The 12,425-nt window shown below is 42.4% G+C and overlaps 1 protein-coding gene across 1 annotated transcript; it reads left to right on the forward strand.

The window, feature by feature from the left end:
* The first annotated feature begins 8,039 nt into the window (after positions 1-8,039).
* LOC110891542 lies at positions 8,040-10,357 on the forward strand. Its single transcript, XM_022139249.2, has 3 exons — positions 8,040-9,264; positions 9,338-9,751; positions 9,825-10,357. Exons 1-3 carry the CDS (start codon positions 8,544-8,546, stop codon positions 10,355-10,357), a joined length of 1,668 nt encoding a protein of 555 aa, XP_021994941.2. The 5' UTR covers positions 8,040-8,543.
* Positions 10,358-12,425: the final 2,068 nt, after the last annotated feature.

Below are 12,425 nucleotides of genomic sequence, written 5' to 3' on the forward strand. Positions count from 1 at the left end.
GTAGAAGAGAAGTTTTTTAACTTGTCCTAGAGTGTCGGGAATCCAAGGTTTGTATAGGTTCTATTTTTACCTTATTTACAATCTTATTCGTCATGGTTTATTTTGAACTTTTCATAAGATAAACTACTTAATTTGGCATAGCATGCCTTATTAAAATTCCATTTATATACAAGTTCACATACCTCACGGGAGATCACTCAATCACTCGGCCGAGGGTGTATATTTAAGTGAATCGCTCGAGAGCGGCACGGATTTACATTTTCCATATGCTTGCCAAGCGATCAATCCTCCTCCTTTTTAACTTTTTACCTTTGTAAATATCAAGAGGTCTTTTGGGGTGAAGGCTTGGGTTTAAAGGTGGGTGGTTGGTTAGTGGTTAGTAAAAAGGGCGAAAATTGTAACAAGTGTCGGTATTTCGTGAAATACCTTATTTTTGGTGACATTTATTTTTGAAGTATTTCTCCAAACAAGCTTTTTGTAGCTTATGTTTGTTTTTGACTTCATATATATATATTATTTTTTTTTTTTTTTTTTTTTGATCACGTAAAGGTATGTTTATGAAAAACCGAGTTTGTCACTAAAATAAAGGTGAAAAAATGAAAAAGGTTTTTGGTGGGTAGAAAATTGTTTTGGGGGTAATGAAATGAAAGGTTTAGGCTCAAAGGGGTTTTCTAGGGGGATTTTGGGTAGGTAAAAAAAATTGAAAAATAATGGTTTTGAAAGAAAAATAGTTAGTCCTAATGCCTCCATCATTTACTTACTTGGGTTTAAGTTGGTAAGGACCGGGAATGTATCGTCGTGGCAAGTTCTAGATTTGTAAAGACCGAGCGGCTATTCACACAAGAAACGAAAAATGAGCATTTAATCTAAGTATGTGTATTTTTATGCTCAATCAAGGCTCAAAACTCACTTTTTGTGGGAATGGGTTTTTAATGTGACCAAGCATATATAATCGAATTTTAGCTAGACTTGTTATACCGTTTCATAATTTTCTTATGTTAGTTCTTTTTATCACGACGCTATCGGTTGTAAGTTTGTAAAAATATAACCCTTTTATAACTTGTTATTCCCAACTTAAACTAAGACAAGTAAATAAAAATTGAAAAAGTTTTTGAAAAATTTGGGGTGTTTAGCGGTTCCAATAGAGTTTTGTGTAAGGCTTGTTTTAGGATTTTGCAAAATTCCAAGGTTTTAGCATCCCCCCCACACTTAAATTACACATTGTCCTCAATGTGTCCAAAAATAGAGTTTTTGGTTGATTAGAATATGTAAAAGTGTGTTTAAAAACAAAGATTTGTGTTACTGGCACTCTGGACACGGCCCCGTGTTGACCGGGCACGGCCCCGTGGTCAAGTGCCAGTAACAAAAATTATAGAATTGAAACAGAAGCCTGGACACGGGGGCGTGTTCGCTGAACACGGCCCGTGTCCAGTTACCTGAACTGGGTGATTTCCTGCAGGGGGCTCAGCACGGGGCCGTGTTGGTTGGGCACGGCCCGTGTGGAGCCTTCTGTTATGGAGATTTTTGTCGGTTTGTTCTGTTCTTCTGCATGGTTCCATTTTTTCTCGTTCCCTTTTTCATCCATTACCACCATGAGTCCATAAATCATAAAAACCATCATAACATTGCTAATAGAGAGATAATACATAAAGATAAAAGTTACATAGATAGTAAGCTTATGGAGTTCTAGCCCTATGTTTTATTTTAATTTTAGCAAAATTTCCAAGAATCTACTGATCCTGGTTAGACAAGGCTTTGTAGAGTTCCAACTTTCGGATGCGTTTCTCCTCATATGTCGGCAAGCCACTCCTCTACCTCCCTTGGAAGGAGGAAGGAAGGCTCGTTCGCATTTGTTTGAGGAGTTTCAACTTCCGCCGGGACTTCTTGTGGGATTTCCATAGGAGGTTCCGCGGGGATGTCTCCCCACCCGGTAGGGTTGTTAATACCGAGTGCTAAGTTCCAGTCTTGTTGTGGAAGGACTGGTTCCATAGGAGGTGCCACCAAAATGTTTAACCTTTGGTGCAAAAGGTTAATCTCTTGGAAGCTGCTTTCCAATCCCATTGTAAGATCGTTGATACGGTCAATGAGGACCTCCTCTACGGACGTCATTTCGTCGAGAGCCTCTCTTAGTGCTATCACGTAGTGCACAAGTGTGGCTTCAACGGAGGGTCTCCTTCCCCTTCGGCTGTTTGAGGAATGCACGGATGATGTTTCGCTGTTTTCACTCGCCATTCTATGAAAAATAAACCAAAAATAGTTTATAAGACGAAACAGTTTCTGGACACGGCCCCGTGCTCACTGAGCACGGCCCCGTGTTCATCTTTCTGCAGAATTTTGGAGCAAGGAACCTTGGGTTTTCGAGTTATTTTCTGAGTTTGTGCAAGCTTTTTGACAGTAAATAACTCTAAACAATGTTACATAACATGTTTTTACCAAGATTCCATGATCAAAACTCCTTGTTTCCTACCATAAAGATTGAAAATTCAAACTTTTCATGGTGGCTTTTGAAGAAAGATGAAGAAGAAGGAAATGTCTAGAAGAGGAAAGGACAAGATGAGTTGTTGGAAACTTCTTTCAGACTTACCTAGGATTGTTTGAGAGAAGATTCCTTCAAATCTCTGTCCCCAAGTTGGTCCAAATGTGCAGGATTTTTGGCTGCATTTATAGAAAATGACAGCCTGCTGGACACGGCCCCGTGTTCGCTGAACACGGCCCCGTGTGCAGAGAAAATTCTGACACAGTTTGTCCGTATTCTGACGTCATGATCAGAAGGGAATCTTTTGATGGACACGGGGGCGTGTTGGCCGAGCACGGCCCCGTGTCGGAAAGCTGATTTATGAAGTTTTGTCTTTATTAAGGAGCTAATTCTTATCGGGTGGCTCCTGACTTGTTGGAACAACCCCATAGTGCCTAAGATACCTTAATTGTCCTATACTAAGGCGAGAACGCAAGAGGTTGTCGGTGAGGGTAATTCCTATTTTCATTCTAGGTGGACAAGTCCAATCCTTTCCCGGGCTCTCGTTAAAGAAGGTGTATGCCGAATCGCTCAGGTCTATGTATGCACCGAACGAGGTCGATGGGGAGTCCTTCACGGCACAATCGGCACAGGGACGACTATCGTCCACGTCTTGTCTAGGAAGAAAGGTATTTTCGGGAGCAACGAGGTTGTCAGAATGCGTTTCCAACATTTCCTCATGGTCATCGTCTTGGGATGGATCTAAGAAATCCTTCCTAAGTTCTTTTGACCAATTTAGAAGTAGTTCTTCTAGTTGAAATAGCTCGTCAAGGAGCATATCTCCTAGAATATCCGGTTGGGCGCATTCGAGGGAGAAATAGTGTTTATTTTTACTTTCGCCCCTCTTAAGGCTACAAGGAATTGGTGGGTCTATATAGTGTGGCCTATAAGTGAGGAAGAAACATTTTAATTCCTCGTGTTCGCCTCCACATATTTGACACCACAAACCATAAGAGTGCCGAAAGTAAAAAGAATCACTATTACTCATGTTTGTATCAGAAGTTACCAACCGCCGGGATCAAACGGTTCTGTTTTCAGCAACTGAATCTTGGGCACGGGGGCGTGTTGAGTGGACACGGCCCCGTGTTCAGCCTACTGTCTGATATAAAACAGGATTGCCAGTTCCAATAATTGGGCACGGGGGCGTGTTCAGCGGGCACGGCCCCGTGCTGAGCTCTGCAGAAGCTGAAAAATCTAAAAAAAATCCTAAAAAATTAAAAAAAATAAAAAGATGATTAGGCCGTTGATTCCTAACTTTCTTAAAATCCTTGTGTCCCCGGCAACGGCGCCAAGAACTTGATGTGCGTGAAGTGTGTTATATTTTTTAGATATATATTTAAGCCCTTTTTACACTTTTAGCCAAGTTTTAAATTTATAAAACACGATATTTACTAACACTAAACACACATATGGGCAAGTGCACCCATCGTGGACGTAGTATAGTGTTGGTAAGATACCGAGGTCGTCCAAGGACACAAGAGCTTTTAATACCGGTTTATCCTCAACGTCTAATCAAATCAAAAAGTTAGAAAAATGTTTTAAACTAAGAAAAATAAAAACTAACTAAATGCTGAAAAAGAAAATAAAATAAAAACAGATAGACAAGATGAATCACTTGGATCCGACACGTGTATTAGTATAACCTTTGATTATTTTCGCACTTTTGCACTTGTTTAAGAGATTATCTTAGTTATTGTAGTAGGCCCCTCTTTTGAAGGCGACGTTACCCTCAACCCAGTAGTTTGAGTCAGCAAGGATACAATCCTAAAGGGTCGGATTATTGAAAGATAATGAATTAAGTTATTAATGCAAATTATGGTAGGCCCCGCTTTTGGCGGTGACGTTACCCTCGGCTAAGTAGTCTGAGTCAGCAGGGATACAGTCCTAAATAGCCGGGTTATAGTATTAATAGTAGTTAGCTTATGAGGGGGTCAAAGAGTTTGGATCCCCGCCATCCAATACCTATGGGCATTGAAGGAGATCCTACTAAATTTGACCCAGGTCCCAAGCAGGACCTCTAAACGCTGAACAAGGGCAAGACCTTTACCAAACCGTTCCCTTAACCCCCGACCAGGTAGCCAACATACCTCCATATAGACCGTGGAGATATGAATGGTGAAAATCTTTTATTTTATATAGACAGTAAAATAATGCCAAGACACCACGGACAAACGATAAGGAAAGATCACCTTCAACATAAGTAACTAGTTATTAAAGTCATTAATACAAAACCAAATAAAAAGTGCAAAAGATTAAAAATAAAAAGTATTATACTAAACACTTGTCTTCACCAAGTGATGTAAGAGACTTAGGCAAACATGGCCTTGATTGTCAAGAACTCTTACGATCAATCTTGGATCCCGAGACGACTCACACACTCTATGATGGACAATGGATGATGGTGGTGGATGATGGTGTTATGGTGGTGGTGGGTGGTGGATGAAGTGTGAGAGAGGTGGTGTGCCAAGGGATGAGAGAGAATGAAGCCAAGCTCCTCTATTTATAGGCTGAACAGAACGCTGGACACGGCCCCGTGTCCGCTGGACACGGCCCCGTGCCCATCTGACATTCTCTCTCTTCATTAATTGTAATTGCGAATTACAATTAATGCGCCTGCTGTACTTTCAACACGCCCCCGTGTCCGCTGGGCACGGCCCCGTGGTGAGCAATGGAAGCTTCTACTGGTTTGTCTTTTCTGCTGCTTCCTGGGCACGCCCCCGTGTTCACTGGACACGGGGCGTGTTCAGGCTCTGTTCTCTTCTCTTTGTCTTGGGAGGTGCCGTTGAGGGTCCGGGCAGTTTACTTTTGTCCCTTTTCTTGTATTTATGGTAGAATTAGTGGTCTTTTTGCTTCTTTTGTGATTTTGAGCTCATTTCATCCTGAAAATACAAAAGGAAGACAAAAACACTCTTTTTCCAACATTAGTACTTAAAAAGGGTTAGTTTTATGCCTTAAATGATGTGTTTTATATGTTGCATTTTACACACATCAGTGTTTAAGAAACGGCGTCTTAAACTCCTCCCACGTCATGGCCTTAGCCGCTTCGTTTCCAATCTCCTTCTTTTTGTTATCCCACCAATCCTTCGCTTGACCTCTTAACTGACCCGTGCCATAAGCTACGTAGTCATTTTCATCACAATGTGTTCTCTCGAACACTCCCTCGATATCGCCTATCCATCGCTGACACACGATTGGATCAACTTCCCCATTATAGATAGGCGGTTTACAAGCTATGAATTCCTTGTATGAACAAGGTTTTCGTTCCCCGGATTTTTCCTTTGCTAGATTTGAATTATCTTCTAGCTTCTTGATTCTTTCTTCTACCACTGATAAAACCGTATTTTGGATTTTATCAATGAAGTTCGACAAGCTGTTTTCGATCGCCTTTCCAACTTCTTCGGCAATCACTATTCTCATCTGTTCGGTGACTCTTGGCACCGCATCACCGTCACCTCCGCTTGCCATCTTTGATACTGAAATGTTTACATATATTGTTAAACATTTCATTTGTAATACATGTTTTACTTGTTTTGATTTGATCAAGTTCGCAACTTGACTTAATCATTCTTGTCTCATGCTTTTCTCGTGTTTGAGTGTGCTTACACACTCTTGATTCTATTATTCTTGTTTCATGCTTTTCTTGTGTTTGAGTGTGTTTATACACTCTTTTCCATGTATATTCTTTTGTGAATTATTTCTATACTTCTAAATTTTACTTAAGCAATAACTCTTACCGGATGTTGATCAAGCTTGAACCGAACACTTATTGGCAACCTTAAGCTCTGATTACCAACTTGTAAGACCCAGCTTATAAAACCAGATTTATATACATAAAAACCTTGCATTAGATGTCAAAATATTGACTTAACAAAAACTTTCATCATTTTAATCCATCTAAGCACCACAAACTTGTACAATCTTTACAAAATCATAACCAAGACATTAACTACAATTGTTTACATGGTTTTTAAAACAAAAGGTTATGTGCGGAAGCGTTTGCTAGAGTGTTCGGTTCGAGTTAACTAGCTTGATCTTCATCCTTCACTTGGTACCTGAAAGCTATCATGTTTAACAAGCATTAGTAGTGTTAACCATGGAAGTCACGACATTGGATTAGATTCGAAAACTTATTCAAAACGAGGAATAAAGTTCATCAAACAGGGCTTCACCGTAATTTACGGTGTCACCGTAAATTACGGTGGCTCCTGAACATTTGGGGGTCTACCGTAACACAGTAGAGATCCACCGTAACAGAGTTGCAGGTCACCGTAAATTACGGTACCACCGTAATTTACGGTAGACTCTGCACATAACTCCCTTGTTAAATATGCAGGATTCTTGCTGATTCTTTATGTTACAAGACAGCATAGTTTCACATAAATCAATAGACGGCTGGGCTAGTTTTTCATGTTTGTATTTCGGTCATCACATTCCTCAATTACAACTTAATTGGGCATGTAACGGGAGTTAACATTCACTCTAAATTGCAAGATTTCTATTTAATCTTTCATACTACAATCATGCATTCTAACCAAAACGTAGCATCTATAATAAGAACAAGGTTTAAGAGTTTATCTATGGTATTCACTACACGGCCTATGCTTCAAATGATATTCGCACAATACATTAAGTCATGCTTCGTGTTTATTTCCAGAACTTGTTTGACCCGTTTAGGTGCTGAAATTAGACACCTTACGGATGCTCAATTTTCATGCTTATGACTTGTTTTAAGGCAATAGCTGATTTCATGATATAATGGAAATTCTTGGTACTCATGCTTTCCTTTCTTTCAAGCAACGCATAAAGCTAATAATAATTATAATGTGATGAAACAATAAAATTTCATACCTTTTAGAGCGCGTCTTTTCCTCGTGAACTCCCTCCGGCTTGTCCGCTAGATGAACCGGACTCCTTGCCTAGAAAATTCAGTTTTCATAACATGTTTAGAACTCTTTTTTATGACCATAATCACATAATCATGGACCATTATCAAATCTGCGTTTTTATTCAAAATTCACATTTAATTTCCCACTTAGGCATTTCTACAAACACCTAGCGGGTCGAATTTTCCCACCTTCATAAACAAGTTCATGACTTTATGATTTGCCATCAAATATCACTATAATAGAAATTTTTGCATACATTTAGCATCAATATCACTGGAATTACTTCTTATAATGGACTTTATACTAGGATTACACTCGAAATCCCAATATTCATCATCAACATACAAAACCCATAACTTAACATCTATGGATTCATGGAATTTTCCTGAATTAGGGCATGATTTCACATATAGTTGTCTAGGTTTTTGAAGAAACACTGACCTTAACAACTCTGGAAACTTCAACGATCAATGACCCGAACGTGTGGCTGCAAAACAGAAACACCGTTAGGACTCGTTACAGGAATGGGGTTATTCCTGTAACCACCCTCCGGCGTGAGAATAAGTATTCGTTCTTTTGGAGAAGTATATGAAGGGAAAAGTGTATGGGAATTAGATGATCGTACCTTACGCATTTGTCTTTATTTATAGGTTCTCAATTAGGGTTTCCCTTATTTTAGGATGTGCTCCGATAAGGTGGAGATTTACATGATCTTCCCGAAAAGTGGGAGATTTAGTTATGCACCTTCCTTATAGATATGGAAGGTTCTAGAATAATTCTGGGTATTTATGTAAATATAAAAGGTTGTAACCGGGTCGGGTGAGCGACGCGGGTCACACCTCGTCATGTCCCCCCAGTCCGAGCTCATGGAGGGAGTCCATTAGGTCGGACTAAGAGAAAAAGAAAAAAGGGGAAACTCGTAATGATTTGTGTGACGACCTTTGGAAATGACGGCGAAAATAGCGGATGTGACAGTTGGGTCATCTCGTCAATGACAGCTGTCTTTTCCCGTGATTGACACGTGCGTCGATTCGTACACATTTTTGAATTTGAAAAGTTTTCGTATCTTATAAAAGACGATGCCTTAAACGGATGTTCAAGAAATCACCCCCAAATTACTCTATCACCATCTTCTCTATTCAATGGCTTCAAAAACGACCGAATCCTCTTCCGCCGCTTCCATGGACGTACTACTGTGCAAATGGGGCGTGATGTCTTTCAACAATTTGGTCCATGATTATGGCATTAGGGCTGAATGGAATCCTGTGTTGCCGTCAAAAACCGACACCGCCTTTCCCCTGAAAGCAGGTAAAATCACTTTGTTTAGTGATTTTTTCAAGTTTTGCAACTTCCGGTTACCCATCACCAAATTTTTGAAATTGGTGCTTGATTTCTACCGCATCCACATTTCTCAAATACATCCTCTTGGCCTTGTGAAACTTCGACAATTTGAGTATGCCTGCGTAGCTCTTGGTCACATCCCAGAACTGATCGTCTTTAGGGCTTTCTTCGTACTTGTGTGGAAATCCCCTTTCTTTACCTTTGATCGGCGGGATACCGAAGTATCATGTCTGAGGGAGATCCCTACAAGTTCTAGAGACAAGGATTGGAAGAAAAAATTCTTCTACCTGGATGCCAGTGCTATTCCCGGGGAAATGCATTGGCAAGATAAAGGACCGAAGGATAAAGTGAAGGATGATGCTCCCCCTGCAGATTCGTACGCGTCAAATGCGCTGTATGTAAAACTGTGTGGCCGCCCCTTTGAGTGCACTATTATTCCAGAAGGGGCGCTAGTGATGGCCGGTATGAGCCTGTTATGGCCGGATATAAGGCGTTATCCCTCATTCCAACGGGAAGATGGAGGTATGTTTACATTACCACACCTGGTTGACATATTTTTAAATCCGGTATTAATTAAATCACGTATTTTGCGCAGGGGAGTGGGGGATGTTTGACTTTGTTGATCCACCACGTCACCTGGCGTTGAAACCCAACGACCGGAGACTTGATGAAGGGGAACCAGATGTGTTGAAAGTGCATCTGGAACAATTTCTTCTACCGGCGATGCCAACGGATCCCTTGGAGTATATCGCTCCCTTGTCGGGTATGGCGGCCGCTACTTCAGCATCATCAGAGAAGAAACCTATTCGGCTAAAGCTGTCTGGGAGAAAACCTGCAGCAACCACTGTCAGCGTGCCCGTGATGGAAGAGACGCCCAACGCGAGTCGTGAAGTTTCCTTAGCTTCCGACCTGACCAGTCCTGGCCGTGCTTCGAAAAAGAGGAAAATCTTTGTGGCACCTACGCTGAGCGCGTTTCAGGCGGTGCAAGCCGCATGTGCAATTTCACCAGGTATTTTATTTTAAATAACCATATGGCATACTAGTGTCCCTGCTGATAGCGTCCGTCTGGTCTTGTGGTGCAGGTACCTTTGCGGGAATATCATCCGGGGGTGTGCCATCCACTGTTGTTTCGACTATGGCGGCGTCTTGTACTGGTAGTACCAGCATGCCTACGAGTCCACAAGTTTCAGCGTCATTCGCTCCCGCTGTGAGCTGCATCATGCCCATTCCTAGTTCTACGGTATCCATAGCCGTAACTTCCGAGCCGCTGCCCTCGCTTCGATCAGGTGGTTTTGACACAACCCTTCCTGAATCGCCCAAGGACATGTTTGCTGGTTTTGACACCAATGCTGCTGCCGCGTCGACCGCGCATGAGGTAACTAGCGTGGGTGGAGGCGATAATCGTGCGTCGAGCAGCGGCATTGCTGACGATGGTGCCCGCTTGATTGATGATTTGTTTATACCTACCGTTTGTTGGGATCCTCATGCCCAGGATAAACGTTACCAGCCTCAATGGAAGATTGCTGAATCTTCCCGACTTATCTTTCCTCCAGTTGTCCAACATTGGGTTGAGAGGGCGTACCCCCCGCTGAAGCGGCGTATGTTGAGGGGTTAAACAATGAGGATTTGATGAATTCGTCTATATCAGATTCTGTGACCCTACCTCGCCGGTTGGTAGAGATACGGCGCCGGTGGGTGCGTGATAACACCCAACTTCATGAGGCCCGGGTCATTATCCAAGAACTGAGGGATGACAAGCATCGCCTCGAAAGTCAACTGCAGACCGCTGGGTTGAAAGAGGCCCGATTTCTGTCAGAGAAGAATAAGGCCGAGGAGGATTTGCGGAGGGTAACTGAACATCTCGCTGAGGAAAGGATCTTATGGGCCCGCGATATGGCGGAAAAAGATAGGGTTTTGGCTCAAGCGAAAAATGTACAAGAGGAGTTGGAACGCAAGGCTGTGGCAGAGGCTCAGAAGGTGAGACACGAGTTATCGGCCCAATTGGAAAAATTTCGTGTTGACACTGATTTTGTGTCCCAGGTTCAGGAGCGGTACCAGGATTTGACAACCGAAGTAGAGACCTGTCATACCAAGATCCGACTGATGCAGGGAGAGTTGGAGGAGCGTGAGGCAAAATTCAAGGAGATGCAAGATCATTGTGATTCCCTTGTCACCCAAAACAATAAGCTTGCTGCATCGTCGTCTTCAAAGTTAAGGGAGGTGGAGGACGCGCTGGCACAATCCCATGCAGAGATCGATGATTTGACCAACCAGCTAGCGGCTATGCGGGGAGACAGGAATTGGTTGATAACTAATGGGCTAGTGGGGGCGTTCGAATTTCTGCGTGAGTCGTCCCACTTTACTAGCCTGATTGACCGTCTTTCCGCCGCTGCCTACCAAGCTGGTCATCATGATGGTGTACTTAAGGGCTACATGGACTGCCAGCAAGCGGAAAGAGTCCCGCCGGACTTCCAAACCCTCAAACATAAGTTACAGGCTGATATGGCGAAGGCTCTTGAAGCTGCGTACACCGAACCTCTACCTTGCTATGGCGATCTGATGGATAAAGTTAATGAAGATGGAATAGACTCGCTACGTCTGATGCTGGACCCTGCGGACGAGTCCGAAGAAGACTGACCATTCCGTTATTCATTTGTTTTGCTCGTTGTGTACTCTTGCTGATACTGTTTAAATTGGGTTTAGTGCCCATTATCCGTTTTGATTTGACAGCCAAATTAATGCAAATGTCATGATTTCTGACACCGCCGTCGTTGAAAATATGACTCTGTGATGTGTGATGATTACTTTTAATTAATATACCTGATGTCATCACTGTCAAAACTTGTTAACTACTGCTATAAATTCACCCTTCGTTTCCATTCTTGTTTATGTTTGTGCCATGGAAAGAAAACGATACCGGCAAAGGCTTTCCGAGATCTTTCGGGTGCTTGACGCTGCTGATGGCCTTTTGATGTTACAGCATCCGGTAACAAGATCAATGCTTAGGAGCAGACGACCAATCCCAAATGCTGCTCCGGTTCGTGCCAACCGAGCATGTCAAAGCCTTGTTATCCCGGACCCTCAACCAGAGGATCCCAGAATGCAGCTATCGGCTGATGTGTTGACTGACTTGATCCAGGTGGACCCTGAACGGCGATATCGTCTGACCTACCAACGTCAGTCCGGTGGTCGGACGAAGGGGCAGCCGACGGATGCCTCTGGCTTGATGTTCCGAATGGTTGGTGGCTCAACTGCTCCCTTGGCCGTCAACCCTGTGGTGGTGGTGGAAGACGATGATGATGTGGGGGTGCCTACCCCTGCAGTGGTGACGGCACCCATCTTTCATCAATAGGTGTTTTATGAACATGTTCTGTATTTTGGTTCCCTTATGTTTGGTTTTTATTAAAAACAGGGACAAGTACTTGGTTTTTGATTTTTTGAGATAGGCTATGTATATGTAATGATGCCTATCTACTTTTTGAGGCGGTTTATGTATCTATTACCAAGATACCCGCCGTAAGCGCTTGTTGTAGTTACCCTATGACTTATAATGAAAAATATTTCGTGTTTAAGGGTGTTGTTTTTGTTTCTACCGGATAATGCATTCATTGTGCGATGGTAATTTTTGTAATAGATGAACTTGCATCTTTATTAAACTTGCATTAAAAAATAAACGAAGAGTA

Source organism: Helianthus annuus, chromosome 11, assembly GCF_002127325.2.
Source record: "Helianthus annuus cultivar XRQ/B chromosome 11, HanXRQr2.0-SUNRISE, whole genome shotgun sequence".
Taxonomy (NCBI): domain Eukaryota; kingdom Viridiplantae; phylum Streptophyta; class Magnoliopsida; order Asterales; family Asteraceae; genus Helianthus; species Helianthus annuus.